Source organism: Helianthus annuus, chromosome 12 (genome assembly GCF_002127325.2).
Source record: "Helianthus annuus cultivar XRQ/B chromosome 12, HanXRQr2.0-SUNRISE, whole genome shotgun sequence".
NCBI classification, from domain to species: domain Eukaryota; kingdom Viridiplantae; phylum Streptophyta; class Magnoliopsida; order Asterales; family Asteraceae; genus Helianthus; species Helianthus annuus.
Window position 1 is genome coordinate 157,404,411 of NC_035444.2, and position 26,175 is coordinate 157,430,585.

At 37.6% G+C, this 26,175-nt stretch overlaps 2 protein-coding genes across 2 annotated transcripts; both read right to left on the bottom strand.

Moving 5' to 3' along the window:
- Nucleotides 1-4,211: 4,211 nt before the first annotated feature.
- On the bottom strand, nucleotides 4,212-16,645 carry LOC110896033 (dual-specificity RNA methyltransferase RlmN). The gene is made up of 9 exons (XM_022143446.2): nucleotides 16,383-16,645; nucleotides 16,225-16,301; nucleotides 12,619-12,730; nucleotides 12,429-12,526; nucleotides 10,802-10,935; nucleotides 9,386-9,494; nucleotides 7,353-7,544; nucleotides 6,412-6,548; nucleotides 4,212-4,649 (listed from the first exon to the last, which is right to left on the bottom strand). The coding sequence occupies exons 1-9, from the start codon at nucleotides 16,624-16,626 to the stop codon at nucleotides 4,361-4,363; spliced, it is 1,392 nt and encodes a 463-aa protein (XP_021999138.1). The 5' UTR covers nucleotides 16,627-16,645; the 3' UTR covers nucleotides 4,212-4,360.
- Nucleotides 16,646-21,856: 5,211 nt separating this feature from the next.
- LOC110896034 (uncharacterized protein At4g28440) lies at nucleotides 21,857-25,392 on the bottom strand. Its single transcript, XM_022143448.2, has 3 exons — nucleotides 25,248-25,392; nucleotides 23,874-24,100; nucleotides 21,857-22,292 (listed from the first exon to the last, which is right to left on the bottom strand). The coding sequence occupies exons 1-3, from the start codon at nucleotides 25,328-25,330 to the stop codon at nucleotides 22,105-22,107; spliced, it is 498 nt and encodes a 165-aa protein (XP_021999140.1). The 5' UTR covers nucleotides 25,331-25,392; the 3' UTR covers nucleotides 21,857-22,104.
- Nucleotides 25,393-26,175: the final 783 nt, after the last annotated feature.

Genomic DNA, 26,175 nt, shown 5'->3' on the forward strand with positions numbered 1-26,175 from the left:
CGAATAGGACCAGTAGCTTATCGCTTACAACTACCCGAAGAACTAGCTGGAGTACATGATGTATTTCATGTATCCAATCTCAAGAAATGTCTATCAGACGAATCCCTGGTAGTACCTCTTCAAGATGTGGAGGTAAATGAAAAGCTGAAATTCATAGAGAAACCCTTACAAATAGAAGACCGGAAGATCAAGTTTCTCAAACACAAGCGACTAGTGCTGGTGAAAGTCAAATGGAATTCAAAGAGGGGATCAGAGTATACTTGGGAACTGGAGTCAGAAATGAAGCGGAAATACCCTCATCTATTTCAATGAATCTCGAGGACGAGATTTTTCTTAAGGTGGGGAGGATGTAACAACTCTTATTAAAATCAATAATTAGGATGATAATTAGTCAAAAAGAAAACCCTAATTGAGACACCCAAGTGATTCTGCACTAACCCTAAAATTTTCAGAACAATCAGAATTAGGATCAGGGCCCCTAAAACTCAAGGGGGGCAAACCCTAGTGGATAATTATCCATCAAATTCGTTGTCACAATTGAAATTAAGAAAACTATTGAGTCAGCCAAGCTAGTCCCGTACCCAGCTAGCCTATGTAAATAGACTGCACCCTTTACGGACCGTAAAGGAAAAAGCCATACGGTCCGTAAGCGTGTCCAAAAATCAATATAAATAGCAGACATTGGCAATTGATTTCTGTGTTGAAAACGACGTGCAAATTCTCTGTAGACGTCAAGATATAGCAAGAACAGTCACAAAACACACACCTTAGTATCAATTTACTGCTGCAAAACAGGGTAACCACTCGATCGCTATTACGATTCATTTTCCGACTGATCAATATATCCAATGAATGTTTAAGTGCCGCCCACACCAGGGTGATACTTTGTCATTCGTCGTTAAATCGATGGATGTTTAAGTATCGCACTTTGTCGTTCGTTGTGAGAATTTGATCTCGTGAGTTATCGTAACTGCTGTATTGATCACTAACCCGGTTTTGTGTGCATTATTATTTAATTAGGTTAAACAAGGCTAAATCATATTCTGCCCGTGTTAAATCTGCAATGTGAGTCATTCTCTTTTTATCAACTGTTTTACAATACTCCAAATTATTTTTCAGAATTATAATTACAGTGATTAAGTTTATGTAATCACCAAATTACAGCCAGTATGTGGGGTATTGTGCACATTACTACAGTTTTAATCACGTTAGGTGGGCGAACCTAAAATTAAGTGATATACGTCATTCATTGGGGCAGCCAATGGTGATATGACCACAGTCACAGATACGGTCGAGTGACAAATACTGTGGGTAGTTGGTAGATAATAAACATATGTAAAAACTCTTAATACTGTGAATTATAACAAATGTGTCGTTTTCAGTAAACTGAATGATTCACTCAGTATTTCCCCGCTGACAAAACCTTTTTCAAACATGTTTCAGGTGATCTACTGTAATTCAGGAAAAGTGCTGGGGAGCATTTCAAGCTTAAGATAGTGGCTCAGTATAAAATAAAGAAATATGTTTTGAAATAAAGATTTATCAGAAAAATCTTATTATTGTAAATTATCGGGGTTTTATCCCGAGTTGTGAAATAAAATAATCGGGAAAAGTTTTTTAACGATCCTGATGTTAAAATTCCGCTGCTAAAATCACATAAATAAATATCACGGGATTTCTGTTCCGCGGCTCCTGAAACGGGTAAAACCGGGTCGGGGGCCGTGACAGTTTGTATAATAAATAAAACTTAAAACTAGTAACTTATAACTATAGGGACTGTTTGTGTAATAAATAAAACTTAAAAACTAACTTCAGTTAAAAAAAATTAACAGAAGTTCATTGAGTACCAACATGTTGATAGGTAGGATTATTATATATCAATGAGTTAATTACTGTTTTCGTCCCTGAGGTTTGTCAAAAATAACAGTTTCAGTCCATTAGTTTAAAAATTGCGATTTCAGTCCATTAGTTTCATTTTCGTAACCATTTCAGTCCACTAACTTAACTCCATCCATTTATTTTGTTAACTTTGAGTTAACTAACTAATTCAGGGACGGTTTGCGTCAGTTTTAGAAACACAGGGACTTAAGTGTAAACTCTAAAACATTAAAACAAAAAAAATAGTAAATTCCAAAAAATCAAACAAATTCCAAAAAATCAAACAAATTCCAAAAAATTCTAAAAAATAATAAAAATTCTAAAAAATCATAAAAATTCTAAAAAATTCTAAAAAATCCAAAAAATCCGTTTCGGCGCGAACTGTTTCGACCCGAACCGTTTCGAGCTGAACCGTCCGTACCGTTTCGACCCGAACCGTTTCGACCCGAACCGTTTCGACCCGAACCGTTTTGACGCGAACCGTTTCGACCCGTACCGTTCCGAGCCGAACCGTTTCGACCCGTACCGTTTCGAAGCCGAACCGTTTCGAGCCGAACCGTTTCGAACCGAACCGTTTCGACCCGTACCGTTTCGAAGCCGTACCGTTTCAAGCCGTACCGTTTCGAACCGAACCGTGCCGTTTCGAACCGAACCCTTTCGAGCTGAACCGTTTCGAACCAAACCGTGCTGTATCGAACCGAACCGTTTCGAGCTGAACCGTTTCGAACCGAACCATTTCGAGCTGTACCGTTTTGACGCGAACCGTGCCGTATCGAACCGTACCGATTCGGCTTCGAAACGGTTCGCGTCGAAACGGTTCGCGTCGAAACGGTTCGGGTCCAAAGGGTTCGGTTCGAAACGGTTAGCATCGAAACGGTACGGTTCGAAACGGTACAGCTCGAAACAGTTCAGTTCGAAACGGTTCAGCTCGAAACGGTTCGGTTCGAAACGGTTCAGCTCGAAACGGTTCGGTTCGAAACGGTTCAGCTCGAAAGGGTTCGGTTCGAAACGGCACAGTTGGGTTCGAAACGGTACGGCTTGAAACGGTTCGGCTTCGAAACGGTACGGGTCGAAACAATTCGGTTCGAAACGGTTCAGCTCGAAATGGTTCGGCTTCGAAACGGTACGGGTCGAAACGGTTCGGCTCGAAACGGTACGGGTCGAAACGGTTCGCGTCGAAACGGTTCAGCTCGAAACGGTTCGGATGGTTCAGCTCGAAATGGTTCAGCTCGAAACGGTTCGGGTCGAAATGGTACGGGTCGAAACGGTTCGCGTCGAAACGGTTCAGCTCGAAGCGGTTCGGGTTCGAAACAGTTCGCGCCGAAACGGACTTTTTGGATTTTTTAGAATTTTTATGATTTTTTAGAATTTTTATTATTTTTTAGAATTTTTTGGAATTTGTTTGGTTTTTTGGAATTTTTTTGATTTTTTGGAATTTACTAATTTTTTTGTTTTAATGTTTTCTAGTTTACACTTAAGTCCCTGTGTTTCTAAAACTGTCGCAAACCGTCCCTGAATTAGTTAGTTAACTCAAAGTTAACAAAATAAATGGATGGAGTTAAGTTAGTGGACTGAAATGGTTACGAAAATGAAACTAATGGACTGAAATCGCAATTTTTAAACTAATGGATTGAAACCGTTATTTTTGACAAACCTCAGGGACGAAAACAGTAATTAACTCTATATCAATTCTGTAGGTTGGATTATTATTTACCAACTGGTTAAAGGTTGGTTTATTAAATACCAATTTTCCTATAATTATACTAGGATCATCTATAAATTCTTATCATGTGATATATTTTTATATGTTTATAAATATTTCTTCTTATCATGCAAATCATGTGTTGGTGACATATAAGTTATGTAGCTTCCGTTTTAACTTCTTTAAAAGCAACATTTTTTTTCTAAACTAGGTTTTACCTAATCTAATTAATTAATTAGTTAACAAGGTAGTAAACTCCAGGAAATCTACTTAGTTAACAAGAAATTAGTAAATTTACTGGTAAAGATATGTGATGTCATAACATAAAATATATGTTTTTGTGTATTTATATGAAAGGGTAACATAATTATTTAAAATTTTATTTTTACGGACCCTAAGGCACCGTTTGGTTCACTGAATTCACTATTCATGTTTGGTTGACACCACGTATAATTACCGGTAATTTCACTGTCGTGCCTACGGACGGGTGGGTTACCGGGTTTTCCCCGGAATTGGTGGTGGACTCGGGTTACTCTCGGAGTACTCCGTTTGTCCAGTGGGTGCCCCGAGAGTGCTCGGAATTGAGTTTGTTGGCCATTCAAAAAAAAAATAATTAGATTTTTCAAGAATATATTATTTGATTATTTAGATCTAATTATTATGACCATAAATAACAAGAAACCTGGATAGTACAAATCAAAATTTACACAAATACTCAAAATCTTCTTCAATATCATATTCCTCCAAGCCACTTAAAACATGACGTATAAGTTAATCCGGTTACACCAACGGCTCTAACGAAGTTTGAAACCTCGGTGGGACTTTGAGCAAAGGTGCTTGTAACTCACCCGGGTTGCCGAGTTGACCACACGCAGCCATTTGATCATCACCTCTACTCGGCCTCATGAACACAACACAACCGCCTTCAGCCAGTGTGTTTCTAAACTCGATCATTTTCTCGATTGTGGAGGGTTGGAAGTGGGACCCACTATGCGGGTTGAATGTCAGGAGGTTTATTTTACAAGGAATGCCCTTTACAAGATCAATTATCCTCTTTGCATCATCAATGCTGCAAAATATAGACCCAAAGAAGTTAATTTAGTGCAACCCAAAATGAGCCAAATTACATACATAACCCAAGGATTAAAGGTGGCAAAATAGTTGAGTTGGATAACGGGTCGAATCGGGTTGACCTGAAACTTTGTCCAAATTTTCCAAACTAGTGGGTTACACCTAGGGGTGCAAACGAGCCGAGCGGCTCGCGAGCTACTCGAGATCGGCTCGAGAAAAAGCTCGAAACGAGCCGAGCCTTATCGAGCCCGAGCCGAGCTTGAGCCTAAAATAAAGCTCGTCTGCTTATCGAGCCCGAGCTCGAGCCTCGCATGTGAAGCTCGTTAGGCTCGTCGAGCCTTATTGAGCCTTAGTGTAAACGAGCCGAATCGAGCCAAGCTTATTCAAACTTGTTTAAAGCCGACCTCGAACCTAAAAATAAGCTTATTTAGTAAACGAGCTCGAGCCCGAGCTTCACTTATCGAGCTCACGAGCCTAAAAAGTCTATTATTTATATTATTTTTATTTAATATATTAATTAATAGATAATAAGCGAGCCGAGCCCGAGCTTGAGAAAATACAAACGAGCCGAGCTCGAGCCCGAGCTCACATAAAGTTAATCGAGCTCGAGCTCGGCTCGTTTGCACCCCTAGTTACACCCGTGCTCCGTGGGGCGACCCAATTTTTATCAAATTTAAATGAAAATGTAGATGCAGTGGTAAAAATAACGTTAATGACGGGAATTTGGTCGATATTGGTTCACTTCATTACGGTATTCATACGGTGCCGGCACTACATATAGCAACCGAAAGAGAAAACTTAAAAAATAAAGTGGTGATAAGCCCAAAAGGATGTCGACACGTGTCCTACATCGATTGAAAACCATAATAAACGAATAGCAGTGACGGTCACGGTTCTAATAGTACCGATACCGGACTGGAGTTTTTTGGTGGGTACTGGCTCGAACTGTCAGTTTTCAAAAAAAATAATGTCACGTATTTAGTTTTTGTAAAAGAAACTAACTAACGAAAGTTATAAGAGAAAATAAAATTATTGGATTAAATGTGTATGTTATTATAGTGCCAGGGCTGACTTTGAAACTTGAAAAGGTTAAAAAAAAACAGAAAAAGAAATAAAGTTACTATAGCACACAAGTTGTGTTTAAGTATTTATTTATAATCATATTATAATTTTTATGGGGATGGATCATGAGAAAACTAGTTTAAATGAGAAAACCAAAAAACTAACTAAAAAAGCCAAAAAACATACCCTTTTTTTTTTTTTATAAAAAAATCGCAGCTTTTTATGCATGGAAAAAAAATTTCAAAAATAAATAAATAAATAAATAAAAAAGCAAAGTTTTTTGTTGTATTGCACATGTGCACTATTACGGATATAAGTACACATATAATGCACATGTGCAGTACAACAAATTTTTTTTTTTTTTGAATTTTTTTTATATATAAAAACTAACGATTTTTTTTATAAAAAATTGTAAAAAAAAAAATTTGGTATGTTTTTTAGCTTTTTTTAGGTTTTTTAGTTAGTTTTCTAGTTTTCTCATTTATATGTAGTTTTCTCATTATCCTCTCCCTAATTTTTGTAACTATTAGCGTGTCAAATATAATTGCAAAAGTTTATATCAATTAGTAATCTAAGTTTTTTTTTTTTTGGATAAAATGGCTAACGAGGTTTTATGTGTTATTAAGATAAATATATTTGAAGAAGCTCATTGAGATGAATGTAGGCGATATGGAGAAAGCAAAGTTGGTTGGTCAAACCTGTCGTTGACTCCAGCAAGCAACACGTATTCAAATAAAACTTTGTATTTATGCTTCAAGCTGAGTTCTTGGCGAAGAGTATCAAGAAGTAATTTCAAATTATACTTCCGATTAATGGGCATAATCCAGTTCCTAACCTATAAGATAATTGCAGACTGTAAGTCAAATTAGAAACGCGAATATAGAGGTGGCAACATGAGCAGGTCGAAATGGGTCGGGTTGTATTGACCTACAAACACATTTTATTCATTTACTTATGAATGGGCTGAATAGGTTGTGCATTATCTCTAAGGAATCAAATAAAACATGTAGCTAAAAGGGGAACGGATCAAATGGGTTTAAAGTTGCGGGTAGGGGTGCAAACGAGCCGAGCCGAGCCCGAGCTCGTTTAACATATGAAAGCTCGAGCTCGAGTTCGGCTCGATTCGAGCTTTATTTCTAAAGCTCGAGCTCGGCTCGAATGTAATTTTTCAAGCTCAAGCTCGGCTCGGGCTCGACTCGTTTAGTGTTTATTAATTAATTTATATTAATTATAATAATTATTATTATTATACATATAATTTAGTTATTTTTTTATATTTATATAAATGGTAATTATTGTTATATAAATATATGTTTAATATAGTAATAAAAATATATATATACAGAAAGCTCGTTTAGGCTCGCGAGCCGGCTCGAGCTCGATAAGCGAAGCTCGGGCTCGGGCTCGTTTACTAAATGAGCTTGTTTTTAGGCTCGGGCTCGAGATCGAGCTTGTTTAAGCTTGGCTCGTTCGAGCTTTATTTCGAGCCGAGCTCGAGTAGCTCGGCTCGTTTGCACCCCTAGTTGCGGGTAGTTTGAGATAACACAACCCAAATCGGCCCATTAATAAGCAAACGGGTCAACAACGCGAACTGTAAACAATTCAAAACTTGAGTAACCGAAGGGATAAGAAATATTACTTCATCAGTTGTAGCATTCAAACTAACAGCCAATGCACATTTAGACTCACGAAGAAACTGTTTTATCTGGGGTACAAGCCCGCTTGTTGAAATGGTAACTTTATTCGGGCTGAAATGAAGCCCTTGTTCATCAACCATTATATCCGCAGCTGTTATCACATTTTCGATGTTTTGAAGCGGTTCTCCCATACCCTACAGATAAAACATAAAGTATTTAGAGTAAACTTCCGTTTTGCTCCCTGTGGTTTGGTCATTTTAGCGGTTTTGCCCCAATCCTTTAAAAATAGCTATCCAATTCATCTGTTAAATCCTGGCCACATGAGTAAACTTCTGTTTTGCTCCCTGTGGTTTGGTCATTTTAACGTTTTTGCCCCAATCCTTTAAAAATAGTCATTTTACTCCCTGATTTATGAAACTTATCTCTATTTCACTCCCCGCCCCTAACGCCATCCAATTCATCTGTTAAATCCTGGCCACATGCCCCTCACATGAGGGGCATTTTAGTCTTTTCCCATCCCAGATCTGAACCAAGATTTAACAGTTGAATTGGATGGCGTTAGGGGCAGGGAGTAAAATAGAGATAAGTTTCATAAATCAGGGAGTAAAATGACTATTTTTAAAGGATTGGGGCAAAAACGTTAAAATGACCAAACCACAGGGAGCAAAACAGAAGTTTACTCAAGTATTTAATATCAATACGACAATACATTATGCATCATTCGTTCTCTATTAAGTTGACTTGTTCTACTTTGACTTCGAATGTCAAACAAACTAATTCTAGTAGAGGTGGCAAATGAGTTGGTTGGGTAACTGGTCAATATGGTCATTTTTGGCATGGGTTAAAATGATTGGTTTTAGAGTAAATTACTTTTTGAGTCCCTGTGTTTAAGTGGTTTAACCACTTGAGTCCGAAATCAATAAGTTGAACGCCCTGAATACCCAAATTCTCATTTTCTGACATTTTGAATCCAAATAATTAACTCAGTTAGAGTATTCTGTTAGTTTTTCATGAAAAGACTAAAATACCCTTGTCTTTAAAAAAGGCAAATTGGAAAATAATAATCCCATCTTTCTGAAATTGGCCGATAATAATCCCACTTCAGTTATTAGCCAATAATAATCTGACCTCGTCCGATTTTTTTTTGTAAAATAGTCTGCCGTTAAAATAGCTTAACGGAGTTATGTGTTTTTCCGAATTACAAACCGATGTTTTAGGGCTTTTGATCAGAACGAGGATACGAGTCGATTGATGTAAAACTTACCTCGAAATACTGCCCCCAACCCACGAAAACGGTGCTTCAATTCGGGTGTTTAACTTCCAATTAACAAAATTCAAGCCATTTCGAACACAATTTCGAGGTAAGTTTTACATCAATCGACTTGTAACCTTGTTCTGATCAAAAGCCCTAAAACATCGGTTTGTAATTCGGAAAAACACTTAACTCCGTTAAGCTTATTTAACCGGCAGACTATTTTACAAAAAAATTGGACGAGGTCGGATTATAATTGGCTAATAACTGACTTGGGATTATTATCGGCCAATTTCAGAAAGATGGGATTATTATTTTCCAATTTGCCTTAAAAAAATAAAAATAAAAGTAAAATATATATAAACCTTATCTCTCTCTCTCTCACACACACACACACACACTCTCAAACACAACCATTCTCCTTCTCTCTCTCTCTTTAAAGATAGTGGTGGAGGTGCGGTGGACCGGTGGTGGTAGGATGGAGAGAGAGAAAGTGCATTAATGACTTGTTCCTTGTACAGTTATACCTTTCTGCACTAAAGAGTTGTACTTTATGTGTAAATGACAAAAATGTCCTTGTAGTAATCAGACTTGATGGATGGTGTGAGTAATTTGGACTCAAAACGTTAGAAAATGAGAATTTGGGTGTTCAGGGCGTTAGACTTTTTGATTTTGGACTCAAGTGGTTAAAACCACTAAAACACAGGAACTTAAAAAAAGTAATTTACTCGTGGTTCTCATTGACCCACCAACATATTTTTCCATGTGTTATAATATGCATACCATGAAAACAACATTTCTGATGGAGCCAACTTCACTTGTAAACAGGCGTTGTGCAAAGACCGCTTGTTCTACTATTTCAGCTGCGGTTAGATTTCTCCGCAAACCCATCCTGAAAACGAAAACGAATTTTCAAGAAAAATCAAACTTTGGTTTCTTACTTGTTAATTTGTTTATTTCTCGGTTCTTTGGTAGTACACAAAAATTTAGGGGTATCCCATTTTTTTATTTTTTAGACCAGTGGTATCCTTTGTATAACGGAGACGAAGTTGCGGGGTATTTTTACACTACGGAAACGGAGTTAAGGGGTATTTTTACACTACGGAGACGGGGTTGAGGGGTAGCCTGTGCTACCCCTACTAACATTGTAAGTCCGCCACTGGTTCGCAACTTGCCTGTTAATCATTATGACAAGTTAATCAGCCCACGCACCCGCCCATTTTCCCGCTTCAAATCTTAACTCTACTTTGTAACCATTTTCACATAAAGTTGAATTTAACTAAGTGGCTGTCCAATTCGTAGTCCAAATTCAAATTCACATCCAACACAAAGAATTGCTTATTGATCTAATTTTACCATGTAAGAGTTCAAAAACCATTTTTGCTAATATAAAAGCAGAAGGTTGCCTACAAAAATATCACACAACTAGGTAGCAAAAATGACCCCTTTACTTATGAATGGGTTGACCTGCGTTATGTTTTACCTCTAATGGGTCAAAAACGGAATAATATAAATATTTAGGTAAAACGGAAATGGGTCTAGTGGGAGAGGGTCGCATAAAGGGATATTTAATAGAATATATAATTAAGTATAGGAAAATTGGATTTCAATAATCCCAAGTATTACCTATTGGCCGACAACAGTCCCAACTAATGAAATGTTTTGTGACAGTCCAACTTTTAACCTATTTTCTCCCAACGAGCTTTTGCTAACTAAGGTCTAACCCCGTTAGTTTGTTGCTTATGTGGCAAAAAAGTCAAAGTTTTGATGATGTGGACTGCTTATGTGGCAACCCACGTCAACAAAAACTAACTAGGTTAGACCTCAGTTAAAAAAACTCGTTGGGAGAAAATAGGTTAAAAGTTAGGATTGTCACAAAACATTTTGTTACTTGGGATTATTTAAATCCAGTTTTCTTAAAATATAAGTAGCATAATATTTTTGATGGATAAAACATCTTAAATCATTTTAGTATATAAAATAGTTATTTTTGAAACAATATAATCTTTGTTATTTCATACAACACTTACAATTTATAACATACAATAAAAAATAGACTTTGATGATCCACTAACACCCGTAAAGAAAATAAAATATATATTTAGCAAATATAATCCATATTCCATGAACTAATATATAATTATATAGTCGAAATCAGAATATCACGAACTATTATTACCAATCGGAAGACAAACTTGCCTGCCAGTGAAGCAGAATTGACAATTCATTGCGCAACCCACTTGACTTGAAACGCAAACTGTGTTCCTCCCCCTATCACCATTAGGTATTATGACCGTCTCTATTACCAATCCATCATCCAATGTAAACAGAATCTGCAGCCCCCTGAGATGTTATCATTAATGAGAAGATCCTCAAAAGCATAGCTATATATTCTTTAAGTTGCTTCATTTAGGTGTAGTTTGTTTTTTAAGAGGTAAAATGTTTGCAGTCTACGGACCACATCTGTAGACATCTGTAGAAGAAGAGGTGGACCAAACCTCTGTAGTCTGCAAGAAGAAGGTTGTTTGTTTTTTAACGTATGTAGACTTCTAAAATAAACTGGTGGTGGTGTACGGACGGTGGCGGTGGTTGGTGGTGGTGGACAATGGTGGTGGGTGGTGGACGTGGACGGTGGGTGGTGGACGATGGTGGTGGGTGGTGGGTGGTGGACGTGGACGGTGGGTGGTGGACGATGGTGGTGGGTGGTGGGTGGTGGACGATGGTGGTGGGTGGTGGGTGGTGGACGTGGACGGTGGTGGTGGTGAACGATGGTGGTGGTAAATGGTGGAGGTGGGTGGTGGACGGTGGTGATGCTGATGGACGGTGGTGGGTGGTGGTGTTAACCCTCTGCAGACCTTAGAAGATCTTAAAAGTGGATGTGCCAAGTTTGCACCAAGAAGAGCTCGCGCAGACGTTTTTAAATGAAACATCTTCGGAAAAACAAACAGTCTGCAGGTGGCAATGTCTACGTGTGGTCTGCGCGGCGCAGATAGAAGAGCCTCTTTTTTAGAAAAACAAACACCACCTTAGCGTTTTGAAAGGTTAAATACAATATTATGAAATCACCCTTATTCAGCGATTTGGGTCCTATCTACTTGACCCACATAGGACCCGACGACCCAGAAAATGGAGAATTGGGGAAAATGGTTTAAACAAATGAAATTGTTGCGAAGAAACCATATGAGTTGAATAGCCGATTAGTGTTAAGTTATAAAGTTAAACTATTTATCACATATAAGTTTTGCGTTTAGGGTGAAGGTGATTATAATTTTGTATCTATTCCATAGTTGTTAATGACGAATAGGGATGAATACCGGGCGCTATTTTATAAATAGCGATACACTATATTTAAAAAAAAAAAATTATATGTGTATTATATCAAAATACCCTGGTATATACGCTATTTGACATGTATATTTAACAAAAACCTAAAATCCACCTATTTTATAGCTATATTTAATCGCTATTTGTATTAAAAAAAAAAACTGAAATCCCGCTATTTACCGCTACATACCCTGTAGCTACCTTCGACCTATACGCTATGCTATTCGCTATAGCGAGCGCTATTGACAACTATGATCTATTCAACGCCAATATAACCAGAAGTGGAAAAACAGGTCTAATCTGTTGTAAAGAGCTGAAAATGTAGATAAATGTAAGATAATCTATACCTATTCTTGGTTTTAATTGACTAAATATTTGTTTTTGGTTATTTAAATTTGATTATAATTCTTCAGTTATAGTAATCACTTTCAAAATGTCCATCCAAACACTGCATATTAAGCAAGTATAGACTATAGAGACGGTCGAAAAAGATTACGCTTACCTTCCTAGTGCCATCGGAGGCTGTAATGATATCTTTTACTTGTAATGCCTTCAGCTTAGCACGTTTACTCAACATCATCATAAGATCTTTGTTTAAACCTAGAAAAATAGTAATAATAAACCGATGTGACTATATGAAGAACATCTTTGGTATTGAAGCCGACATACAAGTCCACAAAAATGAGTTAAACCTTCTAATTCTTCACATGAATGTGCCCAAATACTCTTTGAATTGTTCCCGTAAAGCAGTTTCCATAACATTAAAGCTTGAGCGGGTCTATATCCTTGTGAAGTGACCCAATTCTGTTTAAAGATTCATGTATGTAAAAATTAATAAAGCTTAAATGGTATATCTAAGGAATACAACTATCAAGTTAACATTTTTTATTTTATTTTAAAAACTCAAAGGCCATACTGCCATAAGTCAATCAAGATGTCCCAAGAATCATCAATGCAACGTTTTGATTTTCTTTTCAAGTTCTCACATTACAAGAACTTTTTTTTTATCGGCAAATTTGGATCACTGACGGACCACTGGAGTATCATCGTGCCACCAGCGGAACCACCCAATCATATCCATCTCCACTAGGCATACTTCCTATACACCAATTCAAGAGGAAACCCAATAAATATGGGAAAAACCCCCTTTGTGGGAATCGAACCCAGGACCTATTGGTCCCAAAGTCTTATCCCACCCCCAAGATGCCACTAGGCTATAAAGCCATGGGCTCAAATTACAAGAACTATTTGGAGTTTTGGACATTATCTGGTTGCAAATTAAGTTATGGCTTTGACTTTGGTCCCTAACTTCCTTGTTATCGTCTTTACATAAGGTTAACTTTTGTATTGTTTTACAGTTAACCAAACACTTTCACGGGGAGGGGGTGCTCTATCTGAAACATAGATACATTTTTATATACAAACTCACACCAACTTGTTATCAAAGTTATATATTTACTTATTTCATAACAAAAATACCCCATTTTAAACAAAGTTATACACCACTTGACTTCGTGCCTCCATTCCAAAACCACTTATCGATGCCAATTTTAAACCTTTTTCTACAAAACTTTCCCAAAAGCATTACAAAATTAAAATATATAACCATTAGTCCATTACTATAATCATCCAATATGCAATATTATGTAAAAACTTTGCAACGAAAGTGTAGCTCTTTTAGTACAAATCTATCGTAAACTTATCTTGTATGAAAATCTGAAAGACGCGAAAACTACATCCAAGAACCTAATTTCGTGTCACCAGTTCTTCATCATCGTCATCGTCATACTCAGTAAATCCCACCAATAGCACAGCTAAGGTAGGATCTAAGGAGGGTAACATGTAGTGGGTGTTTGGGATTCCTTTTGAAAAGGACTTTTGGGGCTAAGAAGGACTTTTGAGAAGGAAAGGAATCCCAAACACCATCTGAGAAGTACTTTTGAAGTCAAAAGGAATCCCAAACACCATGAAAGGACTTTTGGAGCTAATTATGCCTTCAAGAAGGAGAAAAGAAGAAGTCAGGATTTCTTACTTCGTCCTTACAATCGACATAAAATTGAATTTCGGTCCCTCCCTTGTGTCTTTCTTGGATACAGCCCTGTTCACCATGGGTACCGCTGCCTTGATCCACAAACCGAAAGAGTTTATATTGCCCGACATGTACGCATCAACGAACATGTTTTCCCCTATGAACAACCCTTACCTACCCAACCTACTCCACTGCTATCGTCTCCTTACACTTCTATCTTCCCTGACCCAATTCCGGACCTTGATACACCAAATATGCCACCCACTCAACCATTCCCACCGCCCCCTCCAACACCTCCACCCCCACCACCACTACAGAATCACCCTCCGCCACCTCGACCTCGTCCTTCTCATCTTCGACAAAATCCAAAACAAACTCAACCCTTTGACCCCTCGGCCTTCACTGCCTCCACTACCTCCAACCAAACCGAACCCACATCCTTTACCGTTGCCAACCGATCCCCGGAGTGGCGTCGTGCCATGGCCGAGGAATTAGAGGCCTTACACAAAAACGGAACCTGGTCGTTAGTCCCTCGTGTCGATAATACTAACGTTGTTGATTGTAAATGGGTGTACAGGTTGAAAACTGATTCCAATGGCAATATCAGTCGCTACAAAGCGCGACTCGTAGCGAAAGGTTTTCGGCAACAGTCCGGGGTGGATTATCATGAGACGTTCAGCCCAGTTGTAAAACCGGTAACTATCCGTACGGTTTTATCCCTTGCGGTTTCCAACAACTGGCCCTTAAAGCAACTGGATGCTCAAAATGCTTTTCTTCATGTAGATCTAGAAGAAACAGTGTATATGACTCAGGCCCCTGGCTTCGTTGATCCTACCAAACCCCATCATGTGTGTCGTCTCCATAAATCTCTATATGGCCTGAAACAGGCCCCACGAGCATGGTTCACTAAACTGTCAACAGCTTTGCAACAGGTTGGTTTTTACGGTTCCAAAACCGATCCGTCTCTCTTCATCTACAATCACCGGGGAAGCATTGTATATGTCTTAGTCTATGTTGATGATATCATCATCACTGGCAAAAACTCCCAACTGGTTAACTCCATCATCACAAAGCTCAGTTCAATGCTAGAAGTTAAAGATCTTGGCAAACTACATTATTTTTTGGGTATTGAAGTCATCCACCAGACCTCCAGTTTAATTCTTTCTCAAAGAAAGTACCTACTTGATGTCATTAATCGGGTTGGACTCTCTGAATGTAAACCTGTTGCCTCCCCAATGGATGTCAAATCAGTTCTCTTGCCAAATGACAGCTTGCCTTATGCTGATCCGACGAAGTATCGTCAGATTGTTGGTGCCCTTCCGTATGCTACCCTCTCACGTCCTGATATTGCTTTTTCAGTCAACAAGGTTTGCCAGTTTATGCACGCACCTACTGAAAACCATTGGTCTGCTGTTAAACGAATCCTACGATATCTAAAGGGAACTATTAATCTTGGGCTCCTTTTCCGGCATTCGTCTGCATCTCATCTTCATGTCTTCTCTGATTCCTGTTGGAATGATGGATCTAGTCCTCTTGTTCAAGCATATTCAGACTCTGATTGGGCTGGTTGCCCGGTGGACCGACGATCCACGGGGGGATATGCAATCTATTTGGGCTCAAATCTGGTCTCGTGGTCCGCTCGTAAACAAAAGACCGTCTCTCGGTCCTCCACAGAATCTGAATATAAAGCCATTGCCGATGCTGTTGCTGAAATAATTTGGCTCGAATCTCTTCTTCGGGAATTGGGAATTACAGCTTCTAAACCAACGTTATGGTGTGATAGTCTTGGTGCTACATATATATCGGCCAACCCAGTCTTTCACGCTCGTACTAAACATGTTGAAGTGGATTTTCACTTTGTTCGAGAACAAGTTGCTAAAGGGAAGCTGAATGTCAAGTTCATTAAGACTGATGACCAGATTGCCGACGTATTCACAAAGCCCTTGTCTTCTCAACGTTTCATGTTTCTCAGGTCCAAGTTGCAGGTCGTTCCCCGCCCTCAACTTGCGGGGGAATATCAGCCCAAATAACAAATTGGCCCATTATATTATTAGGCTAGGGTTTACGTCTATTTAAATCCATGTAATCTCTTTTCTAATAGTAATACAATCATTATTATTGAGTTAATTCTAACCCACATCCAAACACCCTCTAATTCACTTAATTATGCTCAAATATAAAATTCCTGTTCATAAAATAAAACCATGTTATAAGTTATAAACAACCACAACAAAAGCATATTAAAAAGAAGAAAGTTATTTATGCTTACTTGAAATTCTTTGTATCTCATTCCTTTCAGAATAACCTTCTGGGAGTCACTGAGATTCAATTCACCATCTTCAACTCCTACCAAAACCATAATCAATACATAAATTATGCAAATAAATACTCGAATAAACACATCATTAAAAAGTTACAAAATTTCACCTGAATTGGAGGAACATGAATGGTTTAGGGTTTGGGAAAGCGGAGACTGAGACGGAGAAGTTGCAGATGTTGAAATTGAGCGGCGGCGGCGGTGGTGGTGGTGGTGAAAAAGATGAGAGAGAATTGGTTTCGAAGAAGGTAGCCGGATGATTAAGGATGAGAGTGAAGCGGTGGTGGTGGTGCGGCGGAAGACGGTGGTGGCCATTTTAAGTTGCCTCATCCAGATACAGTAGCTCGCCTCCATGTTTACACCAAAATTCAATTCCGTTATTTATTTTTATATTTACTTTTTATTATTTATATTTATGCCATTAAGGGCCACACAACTCTTGTTAACGGGCTGTTTGTTTTAGCTCTGAGGGTTGAGGGTGGAGTATGGTTCAATCACTCTAGGGTGTTTGAGTGATTCTCTACCAAATAATATTAGGGTAAAGTTTTTGTACAAATAATCTTAACATACTAAACATACAAATTGAAGGAAAACTCAAAAAGACAAGGTGGCATTTTTGTAATTATCAATAACTATCAAAGTTCCTCTACAAATATACTTAAAAAAACCTAACCACTCCCCCCACCCCCAAAAAAAACCTAAACCCCCCCCCCACCCCCAAAAACCTAAAAAAACCTAACCCCCCCCCCCCCCACCCCCAAAAAAAAAAAACCTAAAAAAAACCTAACCCCCCCCACCCCCAAAAACCTAAAAAAAACCTAACCCCCACACCCCACCCAAGCTAAAATGCTAAAACTAAACCCCCCAAAAAACCTAAAAAAATCTAAAAAAATAAAAAAAAACACAAATTATTTTATTTTATTTTTTTAACATTTTTTATTAAAAAATCGCTACTTTTAGTAGCAGCCAAATTTTTTTTTTTTTTTTTTGCTAACGAAATGTAGCGATTTTTTAATAAAAAATGTTTAAAAAAAAATTGTGTTTTTTTAGTTATTTTTGGTTGTAACTTTGATAGTTGGTGGTAATTACAAAAATGCCACCTTGTCTTTTTGGGTTTTCCTTCAATTTGTATGTTTAGTATGTTAAGATTATTTGTATTTGATCTTTTGCCATAATATTATGCCATGTCACCTCTCTATTTCACTCCCTATTTTGCACTCAATCACTAGGTATGTTTCAATCACTCCCCATTAACGATCAAATTTCATTCAATCACACCACTCAATCAAATTGGTGACTATACACCGAAACATCACTCACCGAACAGTTTCATCACCGCGGTGTGGTCACCGATCGGGGACTCCACTCCTACACACCACTCACCGATACCATACCGCCTACCCTTAAGGGTGTAGGGAGTGGTTAGACACTTGAAAGTGGTAAACTTCAAAATCAACCAATGAGAGTGTGCCATGCCATTCAACCTTAAGAGTTTAAACTATGCTGAAAAGTGTTGGCAATGGTTAGACACTTCATGAATTGGTAAACTATTTTTTATATTTTTTATTTTTTTAATTTAACATAAAATGAATAAAACATCTAACTATTATAAATAAATAAAAAGCATTACATTAAAATCTAAGTTTAAAAAAACTAAAAATTACAAGGCCAACCATATTTTTTTGCGATCTCACGTTTTCTAGCGAGTGTGATTTCCAACATCGAAGGGTGAACATTGTCGCGAGGCCGGTTAAACGTCTTCAAGTCCTTGTCGAACATAGTTTGTCGCAACGCCTCTCGTTGCTCATCCGCCAAGGTCATGTATTTTTCTTCTCGTAAACGTTTAATATCCATCAACTCTTTCTTCATGGCCTTGTATTATTCGAATCTACCGGTTATATTTCTTGGATCTTCGTTTCTTGAAGACGGCCCTTTGTCCTTTTTCTCCTTTCTCTTTTGTCGTCTTGGCGAGGGATCCTCGTTTATGTCGGGAAGACCGCTTGAGACTTCGGCATTCGGTGTATCCGCTTTATAATTTCCCGAATCCGACGACTTTCTTTTTTGACTCGAGCCGGAGCTTTCTTCACGCAACATAAGGAAAGTCATGTTTTTCTTTGTTTTTGTAATCCTTTAGCGCTTGCTTCATTACAAAAGCATCGTCGCACCCGCTAGGACGTAAACGATCCTAAAATAATAAATTAACAACAAATTAATCCACATACTTCATTAAAAAATAAACCATATATAAATAATAAAGTTTACCGCTTGATGATATAAACCGTTGAATGTGTTCAATTTTGTTTGCATCGCGAGCCATTTTGATCGAACTTGGTGGTGGCTTCGGTTACTTCCTCCAACCGTTTGATTGAAGTGCTTTAGAACTTGCTTCCAAAAACCATCCGCCTTTTGTTAATTGTCTTTTCTTGTATTCAAAGTGCAATGAACATAAGCCTTTGCCAACGCCTCTTCTTGATTAGACGACTAATTTTCCCGTTTCGCTTTTCCTCTTCTTTCCTTTGCGGCTTCATTTTGGTTCATGGGATTTTCTTGAACGGCAACATCTTCATCCTCATCATAATGTTGCTCTTGGGTATCCGGCACGAACTCTTCTTCGGAGTCATCTTGTATGTCTCTCAGTGATTGTGAGCGTGGGGTTTGAAAAGCAAACGGGTCAAAAGAATTTTGGGCGTCTAGGGGCTAATCATAAACACCGGGTCGAACCATCGTCGGACCGTGTAGCATCCAATTTTGGTGGCGTTGGCTATCATAACCGAAATTCGGTTGCATGGGTTGGTTAAAAAATGGAGGTTGGGTTTGATGAGCAAAGCCAAGTTGGGGATGAAACGACACACTAGAACCACCCGAACCACCGCGTTTATCTTGAGCCCTCGCCTTCGAACCGGACCCTACATTTTTTTCTTACCTTCACCTTTGTTTGAGCCTTCCATTTGTTTGAAAAGATTTGAAAAATTGAGTGAAAATGGCAGTGAATATGGAGGTTGGGTTTGTTTGGTGAAAATGGAAGTGAATTTGTTTTTATTTATAAAGTTGAAAATTATTATTATTTTTTTAAAATTGTAACGGCTATAAAGCCGTTGAAGATGCACATTCACCGAGCGGCAAACCTTTACCGTTCATCAAACTTTATCGCGCGGCAAAGGGGGTAGGCGGTGGTGTTCCCGAGCGGCAAACCAAGTTTACCCCACCCCTTTGCCTCCCACACCGTACACCCTAATGGGTTTACATATCTCTTACTTCATGAGTAGTTTTTAAAGATTGAGTTCGACTTAAGCTCGAATTACTTGCTGTTTTGTTAATTAAATCATATATATTTAATTATTTTTAATTTTTAAAGTGAAAGCTATATATATATATATATATATGGGGGCTGCTAGAATGAGAACCACCCCGAGTTGTAAGAACCGCGAGAACTACACCCCACAGAGCGCCGTTCGCCGCGATTTTTTTTTACAAGTAGATGTGTGCATTATAAACACGGCCGTAAAAAATCACGGCGAACGGCGCTCCGTGGGGTGTACTTTTTTACACCTCAAGTTTGGTGTTTTTTAATTTTTTTTCTTTTTTCTTTTTTTTTCACCAAACTTGAGGTGTAAAAAAGTACACCCCACGGAGCGCCGTTCGCCGTGATTTTTTACGGCCGTGTTTATAATGCACACATCTACTTGTAAAAAAAAAATCGCGGCGAACGGCGTTCCGTGGGGTGTAGTTCTCGCGGTTCTTACAACTCGAGGTGGTTCTCATTCTAGCGGCTCTATATAATATATATATATATATATATATATATACATGATGTATATTATTTTGTTATTTTGATTGTAGCTTTATGTATATAATTAATCATTATAAAATTATAAATTTAATATATTAAATCAAAACTATATAAATAATAGTTTTGTTTAACCTCACGAGCTAGTTCGAGCTCGATAAGTGAAACTGTGGTTTAGGTTTCGTTTATTAAACAAACTTATTTTATGCTCGATATCTATTAAGTTCAGTTCATTTTAAGCTTTTAGTGAACCAAACTCAAGTAACTCATAAGAGACTTCACTTGTTACATTACACCCCTACCGTTAACCATTTAACCCCATTTTACGCTTTTGGTAAACATTAATGATCTTTAATATCTCCACAAGATTAATAACTTTTGTCTAGTGTTTAGGATTATTGTGGTTCCTGATATGATATTATCACTCAAGATTTGTATGTCTTCTAAGGGTGGACTATGTCCACCCGAAAGTCCCGCCGGGAAAGAGGTCCACGTCGGACAAAGTGGTGCGGCGTCTAATCCCTGGGGGAGCCAAATCTGTGTGAGAGGACGGGAAGTGAATTGGGGAAAACGGTTCGAGGGGTCGAGAACATCGCCCCCACCACGCGGGGACTGCATTCCTTTCCCCCCACTCAATTCTCTCTAATAATTTGTTTGTTGTTTCAGTTGATGAGTCGAACAAGCCCAGATCGACTCGTTTTGATCCACGCAAAAAATAAAGTTTTACTTTTGGTCCAAACCACACTCATTTTCACCTGTAGTCTCCACCTTTTGATGCAAACAAGGTTGCACGGATGGAACCATTTACAACATTGATCCACTTGTTACATGAACATAGTGATTCAAATTACCAAGTTTGGTGAATACATATTCAGATTTTAGGTGTTAAATATTGAAGTCTAATGATTACATAAGATACAGTTTTATGAGCTCTTTTAACCAGTAAATATGTTTTTTTTTTCTCATTTTATTTTAACAGAGTAAGAGCATTTATGTGTTTTTTAAGTTCACTATTCAAGTCAAGTAACATCTTAGGATCCTACAGTTATAAGTTCACTATTCAAGTCAAGTAACATCTTAGGATCCTACAGTTATAGTTATCGATAGCGTCTATAGCGGACGCTATTGCGAATAGTGTGGCATGGCAGCCAATCACCGCTAGGAGGTGCATAACGACCACATATCGAGCATATAGCGACTCCGACGGCGAATTCCGGCAAAAAAATACAACTCCGGTGATGCTTTCTAACGGAAACCAGGAAGAAGATGAAGAAGACAACGGCTGGTTATTTCAGCGTGTTTAGGCTTTAGGGTTTTAAATAACTTTATATCTTTTACATTTAACCCCTCTATCTTTCACAAGTTTCTGTTTAGTCCCTAAACTTGTAAAAGTTACTGAAAAAGTGTAAAATTAGTTTGTATATTTGTACATTTAACCCCCTTTATTTTTCACTACTTTACACTTGGTCCTTAAGTTTATAAATTTATACATAAAAAGGTATAAAATTAACATTAACATTATATATATAAAAAAATTATAGATAGCTATTTTTTATTTCTTAAAATTTTAACTACCATATCGCTATACACGAAATAGCGGGCGTTATCTCATCGTCATCGCTACGTAGCATATAGGTACTTTATCGCTATTTGTCGCTATTCGCTATCAATAACTATGCCTACAGTCAAAATCAGGGTTACAAGATAGGATACTACAACGTAACTTACAATGCGATGCAGGGACCACATGTTTTCACTAAAGAGAATCGCAAGATTTTAAGATCAAAATCAGGAGCATGCAAAGAAAAAAAAGATCATTCAAAACAAAATGTAATACATAAACAGGAAACTTTAAAACTTAGATAAGCGAGTACTTTTACAGTTTTACTATTCTCACAGACTATTTCTCATCTCATGATAACCAAAACAGCCGCTAATTAGTCATTAAAGGGTAAGAAAACTTACAGTAAGCTGTAAATAAACTGCCCTTTAATACACAAGCACAGATGTTTAGGAGTCAAGGGCAAGGGCAAAAGGGTAAAATCTCACTCTTCAACTGTGATAAGTTCAAACTCGATAAGTGACAGATTGTTGTCTTCCTTAACAGAAAACGCAGCTGCTTCAGTTACTTCAACACGCCCCCATTTGTCCACTGCAAGTCTCATGGACCCTTTGTACATGTCGATTTTTGCATTTCTCAAAATGACAGTGCTGCCCTCCTTCATGGCGTCCACTGAAAAAAGTTGTATATTTTATTAATAAGATAGTTATATATGTACGAATGAAGGCTACATGAATTCTTTTTCTTCTTCTAGACAGTGGCGAAGCTTGACCCGAATGACGGGGGGTTGAAAACGTATATACCAAAAAAATTCTATAGAACCGGGGGGTCGAAAACGTATATACCTAAAAATTTCTATACGAAAACTACATATATAACACTACTGAGCGAAAAGTTCGGGGGGTCGGACGCCCCTCCCCGCCCCTTCTATACTTCGCCACTGCTTCTAGATGCAGCAGTATTTCATTTCTAAACAAAAACAGTCACATTATTTAATCACTTATTAGCAACTAACTAGTAAAATTACGCGTTAAAACAATCTACATGAGGATTGATTGGCCTTTCTCGACTCGTATTTATCAGTTGACTTTTCTCAATTTGAATGTAGTCGTATATAATCCTTATCAGGATAATTCAAAATGAAATTGATCAGTTAGATAAGTATTTGTATCTTGGTTTTATATTGCGTGATGCACTCCGATGCGTTTGGTCCAAAAATTTGAAGCGTGATGCGAGCGCATCACGTATGCGATGCGCTCTTTATAAAAATACTAAAAAATATTTATACATAACAACTTACAAAAACATACTTAAACTAAAAAAAAAAACTGATGTAATAAGAAGATACGAGTTGTGCTTTTTGGTTCAAATCAAGCATACTAAAATGTTTCTAGAACCACAAAAAGTGTTTAGGAACCATAATGGTCCAAATCAAGCTTACTAATATATTAATTACTGAGAAAACCCAACCCATTTCATAAAATCTGAAAAAAAGGCATAACAGACAATGTTGCGCGCATGAAATAGGCACAATATTATCGCATCACGTAAACGCAACGCATCAGCTATGGCGATGCGCTCTCATCAGCGCATCGGGCACATCACACATTATGCACGCATTTTAAACCAAGGTTTGTAGTCCATTATGCGCTATTACCACTTTTTAAAATACCATCCGAAGAATATCTTTTTTGTGCAACTATTGTCTGTTGTATTAAGGTCCAGAAAACGTAGAGCAAAAGAACAATTAAGTGCTGAACCAGTAATAGGTCTGAACCATTAAGAGCTTGTATAATGCTTAACCGTTCAGAGGCAAATGTCTGACCAATTCAGATTAGAGGTTAACCATTCAGACTCTGTATAAATCTTAACCATTCAGAGGCACATGTCTGAACCATTCAGACATCTGCTCGTGAAACAAACAGCCTGAACCATTAAGTGATGAACCAGTAAGAAGTAAGAGGTCTGAACCATTAAGAGCCTCATTAAGAGGTAACATAACAAACAGCCCCTAAACCATACAAAAAGTTTGATAAGCACACAATGATATGTAAGTATTGAAACAAGCTATGACATCCTGATATTTATAAAAATTTCCATATTTTTTATAACTTTGTTTGTGATTAAAATCCAAACAAGAATAAAAGAACTAAACGCACCGATAATATAGTAAAAGTTCAAACAATTAACAATCCATATGAAGTTGACACTAAACATTAGACATTCTATATAAACTGATAAGGTAAATCATACCTTGGTCGTTTCTAGCAGTAAAGACAACAATTCCAGTTTCATCACCAACCAAACATTCAGCAAGACGCATGTTACGACCTTGAGTCCCATTGCGACCGCGTGTCATTATTGCCTTTGAACTAACCACTTTTACAGTTAAGTTAAGACCAAAAGCACCAGGACGAAGTTCGCTGATCTTAACGAAAGCTGGTTGCTGCTTGATTTGTTCAGCCATTTTCCAAGAAACCCTATAATAAAATATCACAATAATAAAATATTTATAAAAGTCACCCAAGCAACAATTAATTGCGGAGTTCTCTTCTTATCCACAACTAATGCGCCCAAAACACATTCGTGTGATTTGCCTACGTGTTACATACAATCATACATGAATAATTCTAATGACATAAGATATAACAACCACAAGAAGCCCTTTTTTTCAATTTAAACACAAAAGCACTCCTATACAATCTAAAGCTTTGATCTTTTCCTTGATTTGATTGTGTTAAACGAGACAATCGTCAATTTGCTGCCAAACATAGATATACATGCATTAACTAAAACTACAACCAGTTAACCATCACTAGTGCTCTAGTGGTGGCCACGGGTATTTAAGTTCCACCCATGGTGGGCCCGGGTGAGTTTTCCCCTCCAGGTCTCAAATGCGAGTCTCCGTGATAGGGGTTTCTCATTAAGGGGTTTAAATTGTGGATCTATTGTGCGAGGGGGCTCTCTAGCACGGACCCGGTTAAGACAACGTATGCTAGACCTCCCGACATTCGCGAATAATTCACACCTTTCAAAAAAAACTACAACCAGTTATTAAATTTGATGTGCCATTGTGTATCATAAGTCATAATCATCAAAAAATAAGATTATTGATACTAAAAAACCTTAAAAGTTTATCTTTTTCCTTGTTAATCAAACACTAAATAACTACTATAAGTCTATAACACCCAAAAACTTTGATATTTTCCTTAACTGGATTGCTAATTGGCTTCCAACCAATGAATCATTAGTTCGAATATGTATATTTATATGCATATAAACTAAAACTAAAACTACAACCAGTTTTATTATTTTAATGTGACATTAACTATGGCAATCATCAACAATAAGATCATGAAAAAAATACAACTTTGACTTTTGACAGTCAAAAAGTTTGACTTTTTCATGATCTGATTTATCAGATACAAACTTATAACAACAATTGACAAGTTTGAGCATAATAATCGATACAAAAACACATGCATACACGAAATTGATGAAAAATTAAGTATCAAAAGTCAGATTTTGATCGTATAAATTGAAAAATTATTGAAATCAGATGAAATTTGATGAATTAAATTGAAATTGGATCGATGAATGATGGGGGAAAATAGAGATGGAACTGACCTGAATTGAATTGAGAGTAATTGATGTTCGGAAAACTCGAGAAAAGTGGGTGAGGTGAAGAAGATCTGGTGATGATCGATCATGAGAGTATCGATGGGGTTTTATAGTTAGGGTAAATGAATCTGGATCCCCCAATTCAGACCCATGGTTATTCAATTTATTCATTTAGGGGTAGGGATAGTTGGGTCGGGTTTAACTAATCCCATCCCCAAACTCGATTAGATATGCTTGTCCCAAACACGTCCTAAAACCCGTCGGGTTTCTAGTGGGTAAATACTCATCGGGTATCGGGTATACCCGTAAGTTTCGGGTAACCCATTAATTTTAAAAAGTTTACCGTTGGGTATACCCGACCTAAAACCTATCGGATAACTACTAATCAGTTATATTTAGTACTAGGTTAGAACCTCGTGTATTATACGGGTTGAATAAATATAATTTTATATACTAAGTAATAAAACAGTTACATCTTCTAAAAACTCGTGTATTGCACGATTTGAATAAACACATGTCTTACACGAATAATGTAATTCGTTAAAACATGGGGTAACTTTATAGAAAGAGAAAAATGCCCGGATAGTCCCTGTGGTTTCGTCTTTTTTCACATATAGTCCCCAACTTTCTAAAACTACCTGAATAGTCCCCAAGTTTTCATTTTTTGTTCCCGGATAGTCCCTAAGTCTAACTTCAGTTTGTTTTCTCTGTTAAGAGGGTGTGAAATGACAAAAATACCCTTTCCTTAAAAGCCAAACCATAGGGACTATCCGGGCATCTTTTTCATTTTTATTTATAAAACCCCACCACCACACTTCATCTTCAACCTCCACCCACCATCATCACCTCCTCCATCCTCCACCATCACCGCTGTCGGCTCTATTCAGATTTGAGCAGAATGTTGTCGCCCTTCACGTGCCAAAAAAACCATCAT

What these genes read in the sequence shown, in the direction of transcription:
- LOC110896034 (XM_022143448.2), bottom strand. Translation starts at nt 25,330, where the DNA reads ATGATCGATCATCACCAGATCTTCTTCACCTCACCCACTTTTCTCGAG. An exon ending in TTACTCTCAATTCAATTCAG is followed by an intron (nt 24,101 to 25,247) that starts GTCAGTTCCATC and finishes ATTTTATTATAG; the next exon opens with GGTTTCTTGGAAAATGGCTG. An exon ending in TACTGCTAGAAACGACCAAG is followed by an intron (nt 22,293 to 23,873) that starts GTATGATTTACC and finishes AACTTTTTTCAG; the next exon opens with TGGACGCCATGAAGGAGGGC.
- LOC110896033 (XM_022143446.2), bottom strand. Translation starts at nt 16,626, where the DNA reads ATGGAGGCGAGCTACTGTATCTGGATGAGGCAACTTAAAATGGCCACC. An exon ending in TTCATGTTCCTCCAATTCAG is followed by an intron (nt 16,302 to 16,382) that starts GTGAAATTTTGT and finishes TGGTTTTGGTAG; the next exon opens with GAGTTGAAGATGGTGAATTG. An exon ending in TGAGATACAAAGAATTTCAA is followed by an intron (nt 12,731 to 16,224) that starts GTAAGCATAAAT and finishes ATCTTTAAACAG; the next exon opens with AATTGGGTCACTTCACAAGG.